The sequence below is a fragment of the Phocoena sinus genome, chromosome 3 (assembly GCF_008692025.1).
Source record: "Phocoena sinus isolate mPhoSin1 chromosome 3, mPhoSin1.pri, whole genome shotgun sequence".
Classification (NCBI taxonomy): domain Eukaryota; kingdom Metazoa; phylum Chordata; class Mammalia; order Artiodactyla; family Phocoenidae; genus Phocoena; species Phocoena sinus.
In genome coordinates this window covers 83,323,654-83,349,142 of record NC_045765.1, presented here as the reverse complement: position 1 = coordinate 83,349,142, position 25,489 = coordinate 83,323,654, and the positions used below count along the sequence as shown (strand labels likewise).

Here is a 25,489-nt window from a genome sequence, read left to right as displayed (position 1 = left end):
CTCCATAGCCTGGGCTAAGCGTTCTTCTAGTGCCATGTAAGTGAGGAACTGAGGGTCCACATAAGAAATAGCTTCAGCAACTCCTAGTCCATCTGCAAAGCCGTCAAACAGGCTGGAAAAAAAAGTACAACTGTGATTTGGGAAACCTTTATAGTGAAGACATAATTATATTAGCATACTGACAAGCCAATAAAGATGCTACAAGCAGAAAACCTTAAAATATTTTAATATAAATCTCGTGCGGTGAGGGGCAGGAAGAACCCAACAGAACAGTTAAATGCTAAGCATAAGGAAGTAAGATACTATTCCCAGCCCCAATAGGCTGCCACACTCACTGCACAAAGTTTGTAAGAAAATTCTCTGTTTCTAGTTCTAGCTCTGGGAACTGTTTACGGCTGGGATAAAGGTAGTATCTAGAAATCAGCAAACATCACATGGTACAAAGGAACAGACGTTTTCCTACAATTCCCTCCTAATTCTTTACCATATCTTTCCCCTTTATTTTAGTTTCCAATCTAAATTTAGGTGAGAACATGTTAAGAATACTGCATTTATTTTAATTCTTTCATTGTTCAAAGCCTCTTTTTCTTCTCTTACCTTGTACTGCTTAATTACTTCGGGCTTAAGAAAATTTTATTTTCTCAAGTTTATCTCATTAATCTCTCTTCTATTCTTCTAAAAACTAGGGCTCCTCCCTTATTATTCAGTTTGAAAAAGATTTAGCTCCTAACTGCTCATTTTTATTATTAGTATTTTTTTCTGAAGGGTTGTAAGCCCCTTGAAGAAAAATATTATGTCTTAATCTGGTCCTTATCTGCTTCCTCTATGCCTACATATACATGGATTCCTCCTTTTTCTCTAGTCTTAGAAATATTAAGTATTTCAAGATTCAGAAAACGTTAAGTATATCCTCAGTCCTCTCCTTTCTAAACCTTGTTCCCTCGGCAATTACATTCAAGTCCACCCCTTCAATTATCCTTTCTACAGATGATCCCTAAACCTCTAATTCCAAAATCCCTCTTGAGTTCTTGACCTACATTTTTAGTTTTCTGTGGGGCACTTTACCTCAATGAACTCCTACCACCTCAAATCCAAGATCTCCAAAACGGAGCTTATTTTGTCTACCTAAAGGAAAACTTCTGTTGACTTCCGCATTTCTATCAGAAACTGAATATCATAGTCAGAAAAATCCAGTTACACATGCTAGCTCAAAACAGTTATGATGTCAATCTTTCTGCCACCATTAAAATTACAAATCTATTGCCCAGAGATACAGAAGTACTCTTATGAAGAATATATTAAAGCTTCATAGTATCTAGAAATCAGCAGACATCACATGGTACAAAGGAACAGACGTTTTCCTACAATCACAGATTTTAGAATTAGAATTAAAACTAAGATTACTGAATAAACCTCCTCTGCAATACTAGAACTCATTCATCTATCAGTGAAATGTAGTGCAAAGAGGAAGAGTCTTGGAGTCAGATAGGAATTTAATGTCACATTTAATTGAGTCATAGTTAAACAGTATGAAAATATTATTTAACTGTTACTGTTTCTTTTATCTGTAAAACAAATTAAATGAGTAGATGCACACAGGTGCCTTGCACAGAGATGGCACCAGAGTAGGCATTCAAGAAACAGTAGAACCATTTCCTCCATGCGGAAAACATACCACTTTCTAAGCAGGTGCATGCGGTATGGGAGAGCCCTAATAGAAGTTTGAAACTTATGTGAAGTAAGTGCTCTAGTTCTGCCTGCTGAAGCAACACAAACTATGCCCACTTTCCCTTCGCAGAAAACTCCTTCAAATGATTGGAGTCAACTATCCCCCAATAATTCTTTTCTTCTCTAGGCCAAACAAATCTAGACACTCAGAGCATGGTATTTGATTGTAATTTGGTAACTTAAGAATAATCAGCTAATATTAAAAATTCTAGTATCATTCATTTGATAAACACTATGGTCATAACTGTCTCAGACAACAATCACCAAGGACACTAAAACTAGTAGTTGGAAGCTTGATAGTTTGAAAGGAAACAGGTTATCTTCCCACTAGACGCTTACATAAAGCTAAAAATGGCAACTGTACAGTGATGATATCTGAAAGATAAAACCTTTACGAAGTGATCAGAATTAACATCATCAGTAATGGGACAATTCGACACCATGTGCCTTCTGATATGAACTGAGAACAGAACATTGTTTCTAAGGTATTCCTGCTAAAAATGTGTAACTCGAATCTAATTATGACATTGGACAAAACCAACCTGAGGGACATTCTACAAAATAAATGGCCTGTACTTTTAAAAATGTCAAAGTTATAAAAGACAAAGAAGACTGAGGAAAATTCCAGGTTAAAAGAAACTAAAGAAACATGTTAACTAACGTGGTGGTCTTGGATTGGACCAAAAATGGCATTAGTGGGACAATTACAGACATTTGAATAGGTGTGTAGATTAGATAATCGTATTGTATCAGTGTTAATTTCCTCATTTTGACAATTTTATTATGCTATATAAGAAAATATCCTTGTTTTTATGAAATTCATTCTAGGCTATTTATGAGTAAAGAGGCATCATGTTTGCAACTTACACATAAATGCGTCAGAAAAAAAATATGAATATAAAGAAAGGAAAGAAAGAATGGTAACACAAATGTGGTAAATGTTAACATTTAGGGAATCTCAGAGATATATGGGAATTTTCTGTACTACTTTTTCCATTTTTCTGTAAGTCTGAAATAATTTCAAAGGAGTTTAAAAATTCTATTATTAAAGCATGGTAATATCCACAAAGAATTAATTTCTCACAATCTTATTAGGTTAATTATTACAACCCTGATTTCTTATTAAGTTAATAATTATTAAAAAATAATAATTATAACCCCAATTTCTAGCCAAAAGAAAGCTTAAGTTGTTATCAAAGAATAAATAAATGGTACATTTGGGATATGTCTAAATCCAAAATCTATGTTTTCTCCACATCAACTCCTACCACACCAATCTATGAAATATTCTCTGGTTATTCTACAATATTTCTGTGACTTAGTCAAAACAAATAAACCAACAAACTTTTGATAGAGGACTTTTTCCATTTTCCTTTAAGCTAAAATAAAAAAACCAAAGGGATTTAATTTTTTTCCTAAGCAGTGGCAAAACTGAAAAGAAAGTGTCTCAAATTTTGGCTTTAGATAAGAATTGCTGCTGTTTGTCATGGCTTTTCCTTTTAGTTGTCAAAATGACATGATATTTTAATATGAAAATCAAACCATATTTTCACCTGATCAACATTTAGCTACTACCATATAAATTGAATAGAGTACCACAAAAGCAAATAAGGAGGTATTGCCATATCTAGACAAAATTCAGAACAGTAACCTTCAAAAATTTTGTCTTAAAATCAATGCTAAATTGTTTTCCATATTAAAAAAAAAAGTACTTTGAAGCTCCCCAAATTTTGAAACAACCAGCAATGTCTCTAAAATCTTAATACAACAGCCATATCTAGAAAGATCATCAATGAATTAGAAGTTTTCAAATTTAAGCTAAATTTTGTTCAATAAAGACCTTGATTATACCTTCAAATTTTTATGTGAGGGCTTCCCTGGTGGCACAGTGGTTAAGAATCCGCCTGCCAATGCAGGGGACACGGGTTCGAGCCCTGGTCCGGGAAGATCCCACATGTCGTGGAGCAATTAAGCCCGTGCGCCACAACTACTGAGCCTGCACTCTCTGCGTGCCTAAAGCCCGAGCTCCGCAACTAGAGAAGCCACTGCAATGAGAAGCCTGCGCACCATGACAAAGAGTAGCCCCCGCTCACCGCAACTAGAGAAAAGCAACGCAGCCAAGAATAAATAAAATAATTAAGAAAAAAAAAAAAGCTGGTGGGACCAATGGACTGCAAAAACAAGTGGAGAAAAAAAATTTTTATGTGAAACCTGTTTTGAAAGTTACTTAGAAATACATCCAATACATCGAGATCTTAAAAAATATCACACATCTCAGTAATGTCACCTCTTGTTAATCTGTCCTAAAGAAATAAACTGAAGTACAAATCAAGTTTTATGGGGGGGAAGTTTACTGCACTATTTCAATGGGGAAATAATTAAATTTTAGTGCATCTATAGGATGGAGCACCTATATAATGGAGTTATAAAAATTATATTCATAAAATTTGAAAAATGTGCAAAAGAACATAATTCCTCATATAAAACCATAACTGCTTCCCAACACACATAGATGACACTAAATCGGCAATTCTGTCACCTGCTGAGCACTGTAATGACTTTGTATAATGTCATCAGAGAAGACATCAGAATTAACAAGGAGTTCAGTAACAGGGGAATAGGCAGACATATAAGAGGGAAGAGATGAAGGGGGTGTCAAGATCGCCAAGACTAGGACTAGATGAAGCCACTGATTTTCCACAATGTTTGGGAAGACAGAAAATAGGTTTTGGAGGAGAATATTTAGGATGGAATTACAAATTGTGTGGCTGTGAGGAAACCCCACTTCTACTTCCACAACATGGTCAATAAGGGTCTGCTCTGAACATATAATTTTTTTCTTCCCCTGGGGAGTGAGAAAAGTAAACAGTAAGGAGGAATTCATAGAGATGTTGAGTTTCATGTCTGGAACAATTTGGAGAAGTACAAAGAAGTAACTAAACACTCAGAAAGAGAAATTGAAGACACAAAGCAGGCCTTAAAAGCATAAGTTCTAGAAACTTGCAGGGTTACCAGGGGTATGAATGAGTTTTTCTTACCTTTATTTTTCTAAATTTTCTGTAATGGAATTTTAACTGGAAAAACAAGACAAATTCTTAAAAATATATCTGTGCAGAGATGAAAACGAGGGTAGTACCAAGTCATGATTTTTCCAGAAAAAGTAACAAAAAGGGACTAGTTGGAACATTCCCTCTATATCTCAATAACTAGCTGCTTCCAGAGGGTTACTGCACACTTGAAAAATAAGTCTAAGTTTATAAACCAAAACAGTTAAATTCTGATCATTATACCATGAGCCATAACAATTCTATAATCCATTTAATTTATATGTTACTTTTATTTGAAGCTCATTGTTCTTTGTCAGCATAAAGTAAATTTAATACATTCAACATTTCTGAGAAGGTACAATTATATTTCCCATATTTTGCATATGGAGAAGGAAAACTATAGTCTTATGATTCAATCACAGGTTTTGAAATTCTTCAGGTAGTATTCATCATGGACTTTTTATTTTTAAAGGATTATACTAAGTGTTATATTAAGGAGATTGGGATACATGACATGTATTTGTTGTATAAAAATTTTTTTTTAAAAAGCCAAGTTTAAAAGTCGGAAACCTCAAACCATTAAGTGTATAAATAACTAGGATATAAAGTGAGCTTCCTCAGAGCTAACGGTCAAAGAAGGAAGAGGTCATGACTGGAGTAAGAAAGAAGTTCACCTATGAAGTGACACCTGAAATGAGTTTTGAGGAGAGGAAGACTGACAGATGAGAAAACTGAGCTATTTCTTAGCTGATTATCAAAGATTCAGTTTTCATAATTAAGAATCAAAAACAAATTCTACTCAATGATCAATTAAGGATGGTAAACACACTGTGCTACATACCTCCAGTCCACATCCAAGTCTTCACTCACACTGGAGTCATCCTCAAGGTTATTGTTACCATCCAACATGAAAGCTTCTGGCTGTGCAAATTCGTTGGCAGGCTCATTTCCTTCATCACTGCTGCTTTCATTGACTTCATTGTACTGTAACCAAGGAATTTCTCCTTCTTCCAAGGATGTCTGTTCCCTAATACAAACATTTTAATGGAAGAAAAAATATTATTTTTAAAACACATCATAAATTTTTTCTTTAAAGAGTTCTATTTAGTGCAAGTAGATTCTTTATTCTTTGAGTTCTAAATTCTTGGTACTTAGATGATTCTAAAAATCTGTTTTCTTTAAAATGTAAAATTATTTAAAAGGGAAGCAAATTTGTTATAGAGTCATATGTATATAGAAATAGCTCCTAATTACATAATAACCTATTTATTTGATATACATACTATGTTCCTATATTTCCTCTTTTGCAGGAGAAAAATAAGAAAAACTCATCCTAGACAATCTGAATCTTTAAGCCCTGATCTTGAGTAGTTTCCCTTCACAGTTAAAATAAAACCCAAATGCTCAGCCCAGCCTACAAATCTCTACGTTATACATGCTTTCCCCTCAGCCCTCTTTTCCAACTCTTCCTATATTCCTCACTGCTCTTCCCCCATCCCTCATTTACTATACTCCTACTATTCTTTCTTCTCTTGGAGCACATGGAGGTCATTCACCTTGGGGCCATTTCCTCTACCTGAAATGTACTTTCACCAGAGTTTTGCACAGCTTCCTTCCTTGGTTTTCAGAGTAAATGTCACTTCTTTCAGGGAAGCCTGTCTTGACCACTCATTTTAAGTAGATCACCAGTCACTGACTATATGTCATTCTTCTTGTTTTCATTATAGAACTTACTTTTACTTATCATTTTCTTATTTGTTTACTGTTAGTCATTCTCCCACTAGAAAATAAGCTCACAGAAACAGGGACAGAGAAATCAATAAAGAAAATAAGAAAGATGAAAGAAGTATTTCAAAACTATAAGAAAAAGGATCACTCGATAAATGATATTGAGACAACTGGGTATCCACCTGGAGGGAGGGAGTTAAATCTCTATGTCATTATTTAGCCTTAAATAAATTCCATATCTACTTTTAAAAAATGCATGTCCATCCTCAACACCACTAAACAAAAAAAGTACAAGAAGAATCAGGAGAGACATTTTTACAAAAATCTCAGTGTCATTTTAAACATTATGCAAAACCTTGAAGCCAAAGATAAACAGATTGTTAAATTTCACAACATACACATTAAAGAAAACACAGAAAAGTCAAAACACCAAAAATCTGGACACAAAGACCAAATTGAGAAATATTAATAATTATAATATATAAGAAAAAAAGGTATTTCAAGGCTGCAATAACCATTTATAAATAAATTATACTGGTAGGATTTTCTTTTTCATGTTATTTAACAAAAAAATACCTTTTACTATATCAAAAGGAGGTTAAATATAGTCTTGGCAAAGTTTAATTTTAGTTTGGGTTTTAAGATGAGAAATAATGTTATACAACAATTTATGTATTTCAACTTGAAGAACAACTCTAATTAGAATTCTATTCATTCTAATGTGCAAATTTAACTTGAGGGATAAAAATATTTATGAAAGAGATGCAGATAATGCCCACATAGAAGAATCAACACATTTTAAATACAAAGAAACAGTATCTCTTTGTATAGCTAAACTCATAAATGTTTCTTTAATTTCAGATCCTAAACTACACTTCAGAATAACACATTTATAAGATTTAGTCTCATAAAATTAGAGAAATTAGCATAACAAAATGTGCTTATTTTGTAAAAATTTTAATGTCTAATACATAAAGATAGTAGATGCTTTATTTTCATGCATAATAATTAAGTCCAATGAAAAATTAAGCCTCAAATGGTTTTAAAATACAAAATCAAACTAAAAATTCCTAAGCAGCACATCTCTCTTCACACCTTTATGAGAGTACTTGCCACATTGTACTGTAACTCTTCTGGTGACTCATTTGTCTTCTCCTAGACTGGGAACTTCTCAAGGGCATACAATGTTGTCTCTCATCATTGTAGCCTCACTTCCTGTAACAAGTGCTTGACACATCATAGGTACTCTCTCTCTCTCTGTGTTGCAAATGTAATAATAAATCCTTGAAAAATAATCTTTTAAAAGTCGAATAATTTAGAGATTAAGCCCAGAATAGTCCTTGGAAATGTCTGTTATTTCTAAATACATTTCTGTTTCCTATTATACAGCCGTCAAAATGACTCTGTGGGCTTCCCTGGTGGCGCAGTGGTTGAGAGTCCACCTGCCGATGCAGGGGACATGGGTTCGTGCCCTGGTCTGGGAAGATCCCACATGCCGCGAAGCGGCTGGGCCCATGAGCCATGACCGCTGAGCCTGCTCGTCTGGAGCCTGTGCTCCGCAACGGGAGAGGCTACAACAGTGAGAGGCCCACGTACCGCAAAAAAAAAAAAAGACTGTTACTCTGTACTTCAGATGCATAACATAAAACTCAAATATGTTGGTGAAAATGATTCAGTATAAGAAATAAACATTAATTTATGAGTTTTTTAAATTCAAAGAAGGAAACTAAAATAAGAAATAATTCTGAATCAATAAACAAAAATGTCATTAATACTTTTACTATATAAAGAATTCTTGGCTACATATTTTGCTTAAACATTTGATTGTCTTTCACGACTCATTATAACACAGTTACAGAAACAGAAAATAAGTGCTGTGTAGCATATGCTTTCAACATGTTACATAAAGTTCATTCACCATTTAACACAAAACTTATCAGGCTAGAAGAGTAGCCATGTGCTGGGCCAGAGTTGGCTTGATACTATAATAAAAGGAATTTTGATCCTAAAAAAAAAAAGAGATTCTGAATACTAGGGTCAAAAGTATCTTTCATTTTGTGTAGCTAACAAGAGAAACAAATATCCCCATGGGAATGTAAGTATATAATGTAAGTTTAGATGCTTAAAAAATCTTGAAAACGTTTCAGCAATCTCTGTTTTCTTCCTCCCTATATATATACACATATGCCCATACCACACACACACCATAAGTAACACATTCACAAAAATTTAGACCTCCAAGGCCCTTTCTTCATTTTGGTAATTCAAAAATCAACAAAATGTCATTACAATGTTACACAGTAATTTATGAGACTTAAAAAGACATATTATTTAATCATACCTCCAAATGGTCAACTCTAAAAAAGTAACCCAGTAGATGGAAGATGCAGAAGCCCTACTGCCACTACTACCAACGTCACAAGTATTTCACCTGGGAAGGGAAATTGCCAATCTGTTCTTTCCCTTTGAGCAATTTCAGCACAGTCTGGAGGAAATGAATGCTGCTGCCGTAACAGGAAGCGAAAAATGCCCCATCAGGTATCTGCACAACCTACCTCCAGTGAAAATCCTAGAAGACCACCCACATGATATTCTCTTAATTACAGGCCATACTGTTATGTCAAAGCTTCAGATAAATAGACTGTTGCTCCCTTTATGATTTATGCTTCATGATTAAAGATCTCTATTTTTCAATAACAGAAACTAAATTTAATAACATTACTGGAATAGCAATATTAAAAGTATTAAGATATACCAATAAACTAATACTATTGGGTATCTTAAAGAAATTTTCATTAAAATGTTTTAAAATATGCTATTATATAATCATGCATCGTAGAATTTCCTGAGAAGTGAAGAAAATGAAAGGCAGACAAATCAAATTAAATCCCTGAAAACACTAACTACTCTGATTTTACAAATCTGAGTGGCTTCCTTTAGCTAATAAAATCAGCAATTTGAGTATCCATTACGCAGAATATTAAATCTTCAGGTTAATACCAACATTTTAAAGTAATATAGCTATATTATAAGAAATTTATTTTCTTATAATATAAAATTTATAAAATTCTGAACAGAATAAACATTCCTAGTTAAATGGTATTTAACTAACCGGTTTTCATTTTATAACAAGACACACATACATTTAAGTACTTGCTAAGCTTTGGATATAAGCTCATTTTTAATAATACTAATTGTATAGCAAATGTTTAAGATTTCTAATCCCTATCGTGGAGGTAAAGTACAGAAGAAAGTAAATGAAATTTGACTTAAGAGTCAAAAAATCCTAAAGGGAATTACAGCTTACAAAATCAAGGGTACCCTGTTGCAAATCCTTTGCATGGATTCCATGGCATCCAGTTGCAAAGATGGATTCCCAACACTTAATTTGAAGAACTGTTTCTTTAGTCTAATATATTTAGCATTGATTAATAGAAAAATTTTATTATTAAATTTTTACTAAAAAATGTTAAGAGTATTTACATTAAAAGTTTGTAAAGCCACCAGAACAGCTGGAAAAGCCTAAAGAAAAATACAAAAGTGTGATGTCTCTAATTTAATTTTAAATTCAAAAACATAAATCTCAAATGGACACTTAATACTGTCCAGCAATTACTAAGTGTCTACCTAGTAAGTCTGTTGCCTGGTTCTCTGAAAGCCCATTTCCCACCTTTTTCTTCTTAAATGTCACCTTCCTATCCTCCCCATCTCTCAACATCTAGTAACAATGAGAATACTGAAGTCACTTGAGCCTCATCTTTTCTTCCCAGCAGCAAATCTACAGACTCACCTACACTTGTACCTACCTGTTACCTTTCCACTAGTTACAATGGAGGAGTCTCTGCTCCTATAGACCCTCTCCCTGAGCTCTGGATCCCTTTTCATCTTCTTATCTTCTCAAGAACTTCACTTTATCTTTGCTATAATTATCAGTTAATTACTTTCTTTTTGAACATTCTACAAGCAAACAATCATGCTTTTAGGTTTTTAGGGGTGAGAACAACACTTTTCTAGGCCCAAAATCCACCTGTAATCCCTTCCCTTTAGTAAAGAATTGGGTATCTCCACTTTCTCACCTTCAATTCCCTTTATTTTTTAATTTCTTATTTTTTCAAGTGCAAAATATATACAATCTATTTTAGTTATAAAGCATATTATACTGAACATTCATAAACCCACCACTTAAGCCAGGAACTAGAATATTACCACTGACTAGCATATACCTTGTTTTCTACACTTTTCCTATCCCCTTGGCCTGACCACAGAGCAAAGTACTATCTTGTTGATGCTGTTGTCATTCCACTGCATTTTTCTTTTTTTAAATATTTATTTATTTATTCATTTTTTTGGCTGCGTTGGGTCTTGGTTGCAGCACACCGGATATTTTGTTGTGGCACATGGGCTCTCTAGTTGTGGTGTGCATGCCCCATGGCATGCAGGATCCTAGTTCCCCAACCAGGGATTGAACCGGCGTCCCCTGCATTGCAAGGAGGATTCTTAACCACTGGACCACCAGGGAAGTCCCTCTATTGCTTTTTTTTTTTTTTATTTTTAAAAATATTTATTATTATTATTTTTTTAATTTTTGGCTGCGTTGGGTCTTCGTTGCTGTGCACGCAGGCTTTCTCTAGTTGCAGCGAGCAGGGGCCACTCTTCATTGCGGTGCACGGGCTTCTCATTGTGGTGGCTTCTCTTGTTGCGGAGCAGGGGCTTCAGGCGTGCGGGCCTCAACAGTTGTGGCACGCAGGCTCAGTAGTTGTGGCTCGCTGGCTCTAGAGCGCAGGCTCAGCAGTTGCAGTGCATGGGCCCAGCTGCTCCACAGCTCGTGAGATCCTCTTGGACCAGGGATTGAACCCGTGTCCCCTGCATTGGCAGGAGGATTCTTAACCACTGTGCCACCAGGGGAGCCCCACCTCCATTGCTTTTTGAAAGATGTTTTCACTATTTTTGCATACTTAAACAAGATATTTACTACTGCTTGTTTTTAAGCGTTATGAAATAGGTATCATACACATTTTCCCAGGAATAGTTGTTCTCACTCAACATTCTATCTTTAAGGTTCATCCATGTTTTTGCATGTAGCTGTGGCTCATTCATTACCATTGCTATGTAATACTCCATGTACGAATATGCCACTAATTTTTCTCTTATTAATTAATACTTTGGTAATATCCACCTCAACCAGCAGTGTGTAAGAACTGATTTATATCCTCCAAAACACCTGACATTGTCATATTTCTTAATATTTGCTAATCCGACGGGTGGGTAAAAGATGATACCTCCTTGTAATCTTAATGTACACTCCCCTGATTACTAACGATCTAAGTAAGCATCTTTTGATATTTTTATTCACCATTAATATTTCTTCTTCATTGAATTACCTGCTCAATGTTTTGGTGATTTTGCAATCAGACTGTCAGTTTTTCTTACTGATGTCTAGGAGTTCTTTTTTTTTTTTTTGCGGTACGCGGGCCTCTCACTGTTGTGGCCTCTCCTGTTGTGGAGCACAGGCTCTGGACGCGCAGGCTCAGAGGCCATGGCTCACGGGCCCAGCTGCTCCACGGCATGTGGGATCTTCCCGGACCGGGGCACAAACCCGCATCCCCTGCATCGGCAGGCAGACTCTCAACCACTGCGCCACCAGGGAAGCCCTAGAAGTTCTTTATACATTCTGCACATTAAGACTTTCTACTATAAATATATTTTCCTAGTTTGGTTCTTTCCTTTTCGGTGTCTCTTCCTTTACATCTTCTTTTATTTTTCTGCCTTTTATTATTCTCCCATCCTGCCATGCTAATACTTCCCCCCCAATGGCTACAGAAATGGTGCAACTTGTCTTGCTCCTGATCTTAAGGGGGAATTTTTTTTTAATGCTTCCTTATTGAAATGATTTCTATTTTTTTTTAGACAGTTTTTATGAGGGCAAGGAAATTCTGTTCTGATCTTAGTTTCTGAATTCTTTTCATAAGGAGGCACTGAACATTACTAAGTGATTTTTTTCCCCTTGCATCTACAGAATTTATCATATGAATTTTCTCCTGTATTTTGCTAACGATTTGGTGATGACATTTACAGGTATTCAATGTGAAACTACTTTTGCATATCTGGAATAAACTCAGATTGGTAACTGAGTTTTATCTGTTAAAGAAATACACTTACAAATTCAGATTTCCAGTAATTCTGTTTAAGATTCTGATGTGTATTTTAATGAACGAAATAGGTTTATAATTTCCTTCACAAACTCTTTTGGTATTAGGGTTATATTGGCCTTATTTGAATGACTTGGAGAAATAGTTCTTTTTCCATTCTCTCGAAGGGTAGTGTGATATGATCCTTGAAAGTTTAGTTTAAGAGAATTCAGCTCTAAAATCACCTGGATCAGTTGTTTTCTCCATGGGAAGATTTTAAACCACTGATTATGTATCTGTAATAGTTATCATATTAGTTAGGTTTCCTATTTCTTCTTGAGTGACTTTTGGTGAATTCTATTTTTCTAGGAATTTGTCAACTTCTAAGTTTTCAAATTTACTGGTATAAAGTTCATAGTACTCTTTTTAAAAAGTCTATACAAACTTTATTGTGTTTGCAGCTGTGTCCACTTTTGTATTTCCGTATTATTTATTTGTGTCATCTTTATTTTCCTGTTCACTATCAAGTAGAATGTCTCTTTTTCTTAATCTTTTCAAAGTATCAACTTCTGATTTCTTTGATTCTCTCTATCGTAACTGTTTTCTGATTTATTGAATTTTGTTCTTATCTTCCCTAATTCTAATTCTTACCTCCTTAGTTTCTTTGTTGATTCTAATATTCCTTTTCTGTTTTTTAAGTTAAATGCATAGCTACTCCACTTTCAGCTTTGGTTCTTTTCTAACATAAGCATTTATAAAGATAAATTTCCCTTTAAATATCAATTTCATTGCAATTCCACAGATTTTGATTGGTGGTATTTCCATTATCATTGAGTTGGTGAGCGTTTTAAACTTCTAGTATAATTTCTTCTTTGTCCTACTGCTTTTTTTTTTTGTGGTATGCGGGCCTCTCACTGTTGTGGCCTCTCCCGTTGCAGAGCACAGGCTCCGGACGCGCAGGCTCAGCGGCCATGGCTGCTCCGCGGCATGTGGGATCTTCCCGGACCGGGGCACGAACCCGTGTCCCCTGCATCGGCAGGCGGACTCTCAACCACCGTGCCACCAGGGAAGCCCTGTCCTACTGCTTTTTTAAAAGGATGGATAATTTAAAATGCATGGAGGGTTTTATATAAAGTATATTTATATATTAAGAATTTATATTTGTATTATTTATTTCTAAATTAATTGCACTGTGGTCAGAGAAAATGGTCTCTAGGACATTGATTCTTTGAAATGTGTTAACCTGTACTTTGCAGTCTAGTACATGTTCAGTTTTTGTGTGTTTGTGTATTCCACAGCATGCAGTGTTCATTAAAGCAAGCTTAAGTAAGTTGTTCAAATCTGCAATTAATTTTTTATATCCATGAATTATTAATTGAGAAAGGTATTTAAAAATTTTCTAATATGACAGAAAATCTGTCAATATTCTCTAGCTTGGTTAAATTTTGATGTATATATTTTAAGTCTGTGCATTCAAGTTTAAAACTGCTACATTTTACTAGTAAATTGGACTTACTACATAGTGATCTCCACTCTCCCCATTAATGCTTTTTCTGTCTTTAAGTCTAAATTGCTAATGTTAGTATAATTAGTCCATTTTCATTTAGTTAGTGTTTCCCTGAAATATCATTTTCTGCCCTTTTACTTTCAATCTTTCTGTATGTTAATGCTTTAAGTGTGTCTTTTGTAAACAGCATTTAACTTTAAAAAAATCCAGCTGATTTGAAGCTTTTCTTTCACAAGCAGAGAGTAAGCAATTTATATTTATTACAGGACTTTTTCTTACATCCTGCTTTTTCATCTCTATTTTTCTTCCCTTTTTTATGCTTTTTCTTCCTTTTTTTTTTAACTGTTATTTGGATTGACTTTAAATGTTATTTTTCTATGTCTTAAACTCCTTTTTTCCTCTTCTACTGGTTTCCAATACATATACTCTGTATTTATTCTTGTAGTTGTTACCCTTGAAATTTTACCATACAAATTTAACATGTCAACAGTTAACTTTCAGACCTCTCCCAAACTATACACTTCAACTCTGATCTTCCCCCATCAACTGAAATACTACTGCTGTCCAGCATTTTAGTTCTGTCCCCCCTCACCACTTGACTTCTATTTTTTTTTAATCAAACTACTGGTTTTATTATTGTAGGATATCAATGCAAGTAGCTGATGATTTTCAAATGTGTTTCTGTTTATACATATACCTGTACATCTACCTACAATTCAGGATACTTTCCTTAAACTTGTAGGTTAAATATCCAAGTGCCTCCTGCCATCTACAATGCATGTCTCACTGGCACTTAAAATTTCAAAAAGGAGTTCCTACTTCCCAGTCCTCTCCTCAGGCTTCCTCATCTCAGTCAACAACATTAACATATACCCAACGTTCCAACCAAAAAACCTAGGCATAGCTGACTGATTTCTCCCTCATTTCACACCCAATCCTTCCTAATACTTATAACTCAAAAATATTCTGAAACCTCTTCACCTTTTTAAATTCTCACTACCATCCCCTCACAGCCTAATCCACTCTCATCCTCTTTTTTACTTTAGTCCCTTTCCAATTCGATCTCCACAAAGCTGTTAGAGTGATCCTTTAAAAATGTGTGTCAAATCAGTTAATTCCTCACTTAAAATCTCACTGCTCTCTGAACAAATTCCAGATGCTACATGTCCTGCATAGTCTGGTTCCTGCCAACTTCATCTCTTATTATTATTCTTTCCACTCATCTGCTTCAGCCCCACTACCATCTTACATGCCAAGCCCTTTCCTTTTCAGTATCTCTGCTCTCATCTTTCTTTTTGCCTAGAAAGCTCTCCTTCAACTAACCGCTAATTCTCATCTTTTAGAGCTCAGCTCAAAAGTCAATTCCTAAGAGAAGTCCTCCCTGAGCACTCTAATTAATGTAAGCCCCTGTCAGTTACTTTATCACATTAATGTTTTATTCCCTTCACAGTAATTATCAGTTTGTAATTTATCATATTTGTATCTTGTTTATTACCTGCCTCTCCCACCACAAGGTAAACTTCATGGGAGAATCTTATTTGTCTTGTTCACTGATATAATCCCAGGATCCAGTACCACGCTTGGCACATACTATATGCTCAATAAATATCTGTTGCATGAATAGTTACTATCACAAATTACATACGAAAAAATTAATAAAACTTAGAAAACTAACTAATAGTGATTAGAGATGATCAAACATAAAGTTAGGAAAAGGAAAAAAATGCCACCTCAACCTACCACTATCAAGACCAATTATGTTCTTACATTTCTTTCTTTACAAATTTTCTAATATGCTTTATTTCCAGAGTTTCTTACAGAAGTAATCTCAAACTGGAAATTTATACTTTTTGAAAAGTAAAAATTGTAATGTCCAAGTTGAAATAGGTTTTTCCTAAGAAAACATATTTACCAAAATAGTTCCCTTGAGAGACTAAATTAGAACCAATTATTATAGAAAAAAAATTTAATTATCAAAGAAACACTCCCTCACAACAAAGCACCAAGCCTAGAAGGTTTCACAAGCAAATACTAACAGTCTTTAAAGGAATAAATAGCTATTTAAACACCAAAAGATATACACACACACACTCACACAAATATATATTTGTGTATATATATGTGTGTATATATATATATATATATATATACACACACACACACAAATATATAAATAAATAAATAAATAAATATAATTGCTCATGATCATTAGGCCAAAAGTAAAAAATCATTATATCATTTCCATTGGTGCTAACAAGACTTTAATAAAATTCAAAGAACATTCTTGCCAGAAACCTATAAAATACAAACAGGGTAAAATTTCCTTTGTGTGATTGGGATTGACATATATACACTAATATGTATAAAACAGATAACTAATGAGAACCTGCTGTATAGCATAGGGAACTCTACTCAATGCTCTGTGGTGACCTAAATGGGAAGAAAATCCAGAAAAAGAGGGGATATATGTGTACATATAGCTGATTCACTTTGCTGTACAGCAGAAACTAACACAACATTGTAAAGCAACGATACCCCAATTTAAAAAAAAAATTTTTTTTAATTTCCTTAGTGTGATTTAAGACAAAAAAGTTGTGTATGTGTGTGTGTACATGTATGAAATGAACCTAAAACCCCAAATCATTCTTACTAGGGAAATACTAGTGGAGCAAGGGCTGGTAAACTATGGCCCACAGGTTATTTCCAGCTTGCCAATTTTATAAATACAATTTTGTTGGAAGACAGTTACACCCATTCATTTACATATTGTCTATGGCTACTTTTACCCTATAACAGTAGAACTGAGGAGCTCCAACAGAAACTGACACACAAAGCTGGAAGTATTTACTATTTGGCCCTTTGTAATATAAATTTGACAAGCCCTGCACTAGAGCATTCCCATTAAAGTTAGGAAAAGACAAAGATATATATCATCAACCACTAATTTCTAGAGATATCCAATGCAATTAGAGAGAAATATTAAAACTTCAACTTTTCCTACTGCCTGCATTTCCATGAAAAAATCACTGATTTCCCTCTGAGGGCTTCCCTTCTCTCTTGCTATTATCTTCACTGAATAGCAATGGCAGCTCTGATTCACTCATACCTGACTTACCAAAATGATCTTTCAAATGTCCAACATTTCTTCAATAAAGCAAAATGGAAACACATACTGTATCTAAGACAAGACACTGTAATTACCAGTATTTTCAATTTAATTGTTCTTTGGAAAACACCGAAGGCATAACAAAATTCAGCAGGATCTACTGATCCTACATAGGGCTTGTAAATGCAATTAATAGCATACCCAACATCTGAATGTGATGTATAACACTCTTGTGCAGTATGCATAAAAATAACAAATCTTACTGTGAACATACCCTTCCTGAAGAGACAATTCTTGGTTTTCCTCTTCGGGACCACTGCTATCACTTTGTAGTTCAGGTTCATTCTCATCTTTTCCTGGCAGAGTCTCCCAGCTTTCATCACTTGAGGACTGATCTTTTTCCGTACCAGAAAATCGATGAGGCAAAGAGGCAGACCATTCTCCATCACTGCATTCTGAACTGCAAATTTAGAACAGAAATATACTGTCATTACAAGTGCATTTATCATTTGGAGTGTTAACCAGGCATCATGGTAGAGAGTGGAGTACTGATGCTCTACATGTTTCATCAGGTGCCAATTAAATTTTAACATACTTTAAAAATAAATACAGGGCTTCCCTGGTGGCGCAGTGGTTGAGAGTCCGCCTGCCGATGCAGGGGACACGGGTTCGTGCCCCGGTCTGGGAGGATCCCACATGCTGCAGAGCGGCTGGGCCCGTGAGCCATGGCCGCTGAGCCTGCGCGTCCAGAGCCTGTGCTCCGCAATGGGAGAGGCCACAACAGTAAGAGGCCCGCATACCGCAAAAAAAAAAAATAAATTAAATAAATAAATAAATAAATAAATACAGAGATAAATATTCAGCAGAATATAACTTTTTCAAATGAACATAGCATATAGCAAGTTATGAAATTATCAATTTATTATCTTCTTCATTAAAGTAACTAATTCCATGGTGCTTAGACACAGGTTCTTTATATTTTAGACATACTTCTACACAAAATTTTCAGTAATTTATTCGATAATGCCAGATTAAATGCTATCTGGAATAAATAATAGAGTTATTACTCACCTGACTTAAAACAACTTTCTAATTACATACTGACAACTGATATTACATCCTCTATGAATATATTTTCACTATTACCATGTTTTAAAAGCTTACTTTTTTCTTCGTTTTACAAAAAACTTTACAATGGAGAGAGATTCAATTCATAAAAAGCAGCACTGACAAATCTTTACTGAAGTCCTTTGGTAAGACTGTGAACACAAAATAAATTTCAACTCAAGAGAATATTTCAATAAGGAATGAAAAAGTGTGATAAAAGGGTTAATAAAAAAATCTCTGAAGAATTACTTTTAGATAGTATACGTATTTAACTTTGGTTAATTTGGCTACATTCAACAACTCGCAAAGCATCAGACATCTTATACTACCAGAAGCTAAAATATTACTTAACAGTGTTGAAAATAAATCTTAAATGCTTTTTCTAACCATATCAACCATTCTGGTCAAGAATTCTCTTAAAGATATTACCCTTTGTGCACTGACTTTTAAGAAACCCAAAAATAACAAAATTTAATTTACTTTTTTGAAAGGAAGTGATAATTGGTATTGTCTCCTTCTACAGGCAGATAAACCCAAGATGCAATTAACGAAGAGCAGCATTAATCTGAGCTCTGAGAAGTTAGCAGAAGTAAAAAAAAATAAAATCAATTTCCAATTTTCAGGGCCCAAACATCCTGGAGAAGAAATAGAACAGAGCCCTGGCATAGCAAATAAAAGGTGTTCCTTCACTGGGTATGAGCCAAAACTGCTTATATTCTATAAAATTTTCTGTGACCCAAAGAATAATCTAAGATCAAGTAAATCATTTCCAGACTTGTATCAGTGTCAAAATCTAACACAGAAAATAGTTTTAAAGGAGCTTACTGAGCTAACTTCCCTTGACAATGAAGCTTCTCAAATTCACAGCTAAATTACCAACTCCAGTTTTGAAATGTTTTTAAGAAGTAGGGTTGGATTTCTAGATTAATTTCTGGCAATTTTTAATATCTACTTAAAAGTGAATTTCATTTTTTAAACATTTCTCTCAGAGATTGATCCTGTCCAGAAAGATAACATATGAACTTCTGAACTTTTCTGAATTAATGAAATAACTGATGGAATATCTCCAAATTTCAATAGAAAAAGAATGTCTATGATAAACAGTCAACATATTTAAGAAGCTTATGTCAAGGACTGGCAAACTATAGTCTTTTAGCCAAATCTGGCCCTGCTGCCTGTTTTGTTTGTTTTATGGTATGTGAGCTAAAAATGTTTTTTTTTTACCTATTTATATTGGATTTTGCCTCTTAGTTTAAAAAACCTAAAATATTTACTATCTGGCCCCTTAAGAAAGTTTGCAGACCCCTGGCCTACATCATTATTAGTCATTACACATAACACTCACCTCAAAGTAGATAACTTTTAAATATATATCCCCAGCCCTGATCACCATACTAAGCTTTTATAACCACTAACTGCCCACCAAACATTTTTAGATTTTCAGCCTCCTTTTAAAAATTATATTTTTATAACAAAATTCATCTGCCATATAAGTCCCTTTCTTGATTTTCTATCTAATGGTATTACCCTGCCCTTAAGCTGGAAACCACATATCTTTGACTCTTCACAAACTCTCCACTTTTAAGTCCTTTTTTACTTTCCATTCTTTCTGTCCAATGGCTCTTATGTCCTAGCTCCTTTTTCTCCATTTCCCCTAACAAACCTTGGTTCAAGTGCTTTTCTCCAAACCTAGATTGAGACAATCAATTATTAACTGGTGCCCCTAAACTTAATCCCAAATCCCTCAACTCACTTAAAGAACGCATTCTGAATATCCCTATCACTTCCATTTATATCAAACAGTACATTTATAACATTACTCCAAAAATTTTCAACAGTTCCTCTCTACTAAAGCTGCATTTCATAAACTTAAGCCATTTGCCTACAGTCCTCACAATTTTTGCTACAGTTGTACATTAACACTGTGTCTTAAGGTACAGCAGTTGAGAACACAGGTTCTGGAGTCAGCTGGCCTGGATTTGAATGCACCAGTTATTAGCTGTGAAAAAGTTACTTAACCTCTCTGTACCTTTATTGCCTCACCTATCAGGTAAATATAATAGCATCCACTATCTCATTGAGTTCATTTGAGGAATAAATGAGTTAATATATAGAAAACATTCTAACAGTGCTTAGTAAATAATATCATCAGCAACTATTAACAAATCTTTTTTTTAAACAACAGTTTTTTTTCACTCAAATACATTTTAGTTATCTCTTAAGCAATATCCATAAAGTTCCAAATTTGATGTGCTAGCTATATTTTTTTTGATTCACACTAATATAAATATATAATGATAAAAATTAAAAACACTTGTCTGTGTGCCACTTAATATATTTTACCCTCTTTAAAAAATACTGGCCTACAGAAAAAAAAAAGTTTGAACTTCGAATGGCACTTATGATTTACTACATACGATCCCAGTTATGAGTACATCCTTACATCCAACTCTTTCCTTCCAATATGCTCTATTCCAAGTGCTGTCCCCCAAATACGAATTTTCATCACAACTATTCCTCCCACCACCAAGAATGTCTTCACAATCACTTCACCTTTTTTCCCATTTCAGGACCAGATCACTCTTTCAAGACCTTCCTCTACAACACTGCTTCTTTTGTTTTTCAATTAATTCATTGACTAGCCTTCTTATTCGTTCAGTCTAAACCACTAAAGTGCAGCTGCTTCTTTAACACTGCTTTTAAAGGTATTTTTCTAAGTGCAAAATCACAGTTCCTTTTCCCAGAAAAGCATCTAAGGAGATCTGTCTCAATTGTGAAGCACCTGTAAGCTCTCGGAAGTTAAGACTGTGCTATCAAACGACTTTACATAGACAACTTTCAGTGATATCAGTTTATTTAAAAAGGGCCAATAATTAATCGTCTTTGAAGTACGTTCCCCAGAAATTAACATACATTTGTGATATAAGTGATAGAAAGTAATCAATAATTTCCTATTAATAATTCATTCTGAATGTTATTATCTATGAAAAATTTCAAACTTAATGTCTATTAATAATTTGTAGCTCTAAAAGTCCAAACTGGCTCAGAGGGCTAGTCAGAGGAAACTATGAATCGATGGCTAAGATTTTTTACTATGAAAAACAAAAAACCTACCACAGGCAATTTCTTTACTGAAGAAACAAAATACTACAGTTAACATCAGGTGAAAGTTCCATCTACAACATACGATAGCCTTTTTCACCGTGGCAGTGGAACGCCACAATGGCAAGAGCAAGCTCTGAAGTCTGACAGAGTTTAGGTTAGGATCTGCTCAGTACTTACTAGTACAAGCCTGGGCAATGAATGAACTTCCCTGAGCTCACTTCTCCTCATCTGTAAAATGAGGATATTAATATTTACTTTTCAGGTCTACAGTGCTGTTTAAATGAATACCACAGATAAAATGTTTTGCACAATTTTTGGAAAATGGTAAACATTTAATAAAGGTAGTTACTTCTTTCATTATATAAGCGGTTTGCTTAGAAATTTCATTTGGATTTCCTACCAGCACACCACCATTTTCCTCTTTTCTCTACCAAAGAAAATCTACTTGACATCCTCTGGTCTTACTGAATAGCAGTATCAGCCTCCTGGTCACCCAACAGCTTTATACCAGAGGTCAGCAAATTATGCCCTGGAGCAGAAGCCAAATCCGGCCACCTGTCTGTTTTTTAGTGGCCCGGACGCTAAGGATGTTTTTTTCATTTTAAAATGGTCATACAAGTATCCACATAATATCCTCAATATTGCCTTTTGGTCCACAAAGCCTAAAATATTTATTATCTGGTCAAACTTTTAAAAAAAGTTTGCAGACCCCAAAGAAGATGCAGCAAAGAAGCATCGAACATAGGTCAATGGAAGAGAAACCATGGAGCAGAAAAGGGTGAGCAAACAGCTCAATGGTAGCACTGAAGTCAAAGAAAATGGGTAGAGAAAAAAATCAATTGGCTATGGAAATTGGGAGGTCACCGTTAACATGGGAGAATATAGAAATAATACAGGGAGTTAGATTTTGAGGCATTTAATAATAGTGGATAGTGAAGGAACAGAAGCAGAGTATGTGGAACATTTATTCTGAAAATTCAGCAGTGTCAGAGAAAATATAAACAGGCAAGTAGTTAAAAGAGGGAGCAAGATCAATGAAAGCTGCCCCCAGGATTTAGAAAAGGAACCCAGGAGTAAAGGTAACAGATATGTAAGGTGTCAGATATGACTGCAGGCACAGAATGAGAAAAGTCAGCTCTCTTCACTGAAGAAGAAATTTAAAATAGGAACCAATACCAACATATTCTAATATGTTAGTATGTTAATATGTATTCTGATGGAGGAGAGGAAAACAAGAAAGTTCACATTTAATTATTTCAGTATCTCCAGGAAAGCAGAGACAAAGTTATCCACTAAGAATGACAGGAGTATAAGGAACTAAAAGCAAAAAGAGAAAAGATTTTAAAATAACTTTTCAAGGAGAACAACCAACAGAACAAACAGGACACAAAATGGTCATGGACTAACGAGGACCCATTTATTCTTGATTATAAAAGCGTATGAGTCAAACATTAAAAATTTTTCAAAGTAAAAACTAAAATACCACTGTGACTTTTATATGGTCTTTCCTTAGTACTGTCTCCCATTAACATTTAGAGGTATATGCAAGAGCAAAAAACTATAACTTACTCAAGTATTACACTCTTTACAGATTCAATTGTGAATCAAAAAACCTTTTTCACATAAATAAAATTATATGTGGTTTCTAGACAAAACATTTTATGTACAAATCTAGGTATAAATAAGATACAGAAGTAAAACCAGGCAAAAGCAACCTCTTATTCCCTAAGTCCCCCAAGGAATGGTTTGTTTGTCTTCTTTGATATTTATCACATCCACAAAAACTCAACTATATAGGAGCTTAGGGAAGAGTGAAGTTTTAGGTAATTTTCTTATCTGACCATCTGTGGATCAAAAACACTTTTGAATTTTATTGAAAATACTCTGGAAGGAAATTATATTAAAACATATTATATAATTCTCTGCATTTTCCAAAATAGTATACTAAACATAATCTAACAGTTTGGGACTTTTTACTAGTACTAACACTGAACTATGTTGTAATAAAGTAATACAAATGGAAGCTGTTCAAATCTATGTCTACTTAATTTTGTAAATAAGGCCCAAATGGTTTGGTTTTTTGGCTGTGCCAGGCAGGTTGTGGGACCTTAGTTCCCTGACCAGGGATCAGACCTGAGCCCTTGGCAGTACCATGGGACCTCCAGGGAAGTCCCTGGTTTTTCTTTTTGAATTCTGCCTGCCTTTTACAACTTTCTGATCTTTTCCCCTAGTATCAAAATATTGTAATCTATGACTCCCTAGCATGCCTGAGGAACAAAGTTATTTATCCCCAATTTACTCCTTTTAAACTTCTATGAACTTGGAAACAAGATATAAAGTGTTCCTAAAATATTAGAGCATGTGCTTAAAGATCTTTGTTTTGGTTGTTCATAGATGTTTTACTTGTTGGGAGATAGCGAGATCAGAGGAGCTTTCTTCATGGCTTTCAGCAAACATACAGGAGAGGAAAGGAGCTTAATTTAGCCTCATGATAATTATCTGTATATTCTGTCTTCCTCATAAGGCTGGTGAACACCAAGGCAACAGGAATCATGATTATTTGTATTTACAGAGTACCTGAAACAAAATGTGACCCCTGGGAGGATTTCAATAAATCCCTTTTAAGTATATCAAATTGTAATCAACTAAATAACCAATATTCTTTTTATTCTCCCAAAGTCATCAACAACGACAAAAAAGTTGTCCTGACATTTTTATCTTTGGTAAGGTTTTTTACCTTTTAAGCAAGGTTAAGGCCTAGGGACAAAAACTCTGCCAAAAAACCTCAAGTACTATAAGAAGTGGTTAAGAGATAAGAAGTGGTTAACCTCTCTTCAGAGCAATTAGGCCTAAGGTTAAAATGTGCTGGCATGGCTGAAAGGTTCTTTTAAACTCAAGATCTCGTCCTCAAACAGTTATTAAAGTTCTCAGGGTATATTTCAAAAGAGCAGGGTATTAACCTAACGCTCCGGTCTAATTCCAAGTCTGGTAATTATATGCTGCCTGTTAAAATTCCCCTTGCAGTTGTAATTTAATAAGGTGGCGTTCAGTTCTCGTCAAACAGCTCAGAGCAATACAACCAGCTACAATGCTTATCCCATAAAGTGTAATGTTTCAGATGTGATTAAGTGATCATTTAAAATATTTCAGGGAATCAGGCCGTACATTCATTAAAGTATTTTTCCAGTTGTAAAGAATAAACTATATACTTTTTAAGGGGCCAAAAATTCCTATACCTTGAAATGTCACAGTAAATTTTAGTTTATGTTCTTTATAAGAGAGTTCTGTAGTTATTATAATACTAACATGACAAGAAAACTCAAGTATATCATCTTCAAGTTTTACAAAGCAGAGAAAATGCAAAAATCCCTCACAGACGCAAAGCAGAAGCTATTTATACTTTCCTTCTCAAGGTACTGGTGAGAGAGTCACTGTGTTTCCCCATTTCTCCAATCTGCAAATACCAGAACTTAGGAGAACGACAGTAAAACATTAGGAAGATGAACAAGTGGCAAAATGAAACTAAACAGGAGTGTACAGCTATGAAATTTCAACATTTATCTGGCGCCATATTAAAAGGCATCCTGGAACTGTGATCTCTTGCAGAGAGTAAGGGCAGAGGAACTGGAACAGTAGCACAGAAATAGAATTACTCCCCAAGATTGTACAGACTATTTAAATGAGGTCCTAAAATACATCTTAAGGCTTACAGATGCATATATAGGTAGAATCCTAGGTAGAATCATTATCCTTGATGAAAGCCTTAAAAAACAAACAAACAAAAAATATTAAGTGTTTCTGTCATTTCGATGTGTCTTAAAGAATACTCTAAAATTAGTTCCATCATTTAAGTACACCCAACTATAGGTTCTGTAAGTCAATATATTACTAAAAAGTTTCTATCAACTGTGTTTTTCTCATCTATACTCTGTTTATTAAAAAATCTGTCATTTTTCAGAGTACTGACATTATCACTCAAGGAAAAAACTTATAAATAAATATACAAAGACAACACCCTATAACTCTTAAAAGG

The 25,489-nt window shown here is 34.5% G+C and overlaps 1 protein-coding gene across 6 annotated transcripts in view; it reads right to left on the bottom strand.

Annotated features, from left to right (window-relative positions):
• The window catches only part of PJA2 (praja ring finger ubiquitin ligase 2), a 78,664-nt gene that overhangs the window by 18,636 nt on the left and 34,539 nt on the right, over nt 1–25,489 (bottom strand). For all 6 annotated transcript variants that reach the window (XR_004349062.1, XM_032625657.1, XM_032625662.1 and 3 more), the window contains 3 exons: nt 17,519–17,704; nt 5,617–5,802; nt 1–112 (listed from right to left, as the gene is read on the bottom strand). Coding sequence is in view for 5 of the 6 variants with exons in the window: in XM_032625657.1 (XP_032481548.1) it covers nt 1–112; nt 5,617–5,802; nt 17,519–17,704 (484 nt within the window). In the remaining variant the exon portion in view is untranslated. The remainder of the gene's footprint in view (nt 113–5,616; nt 5,803–17,518; nt 17,705–25,489) is intronic.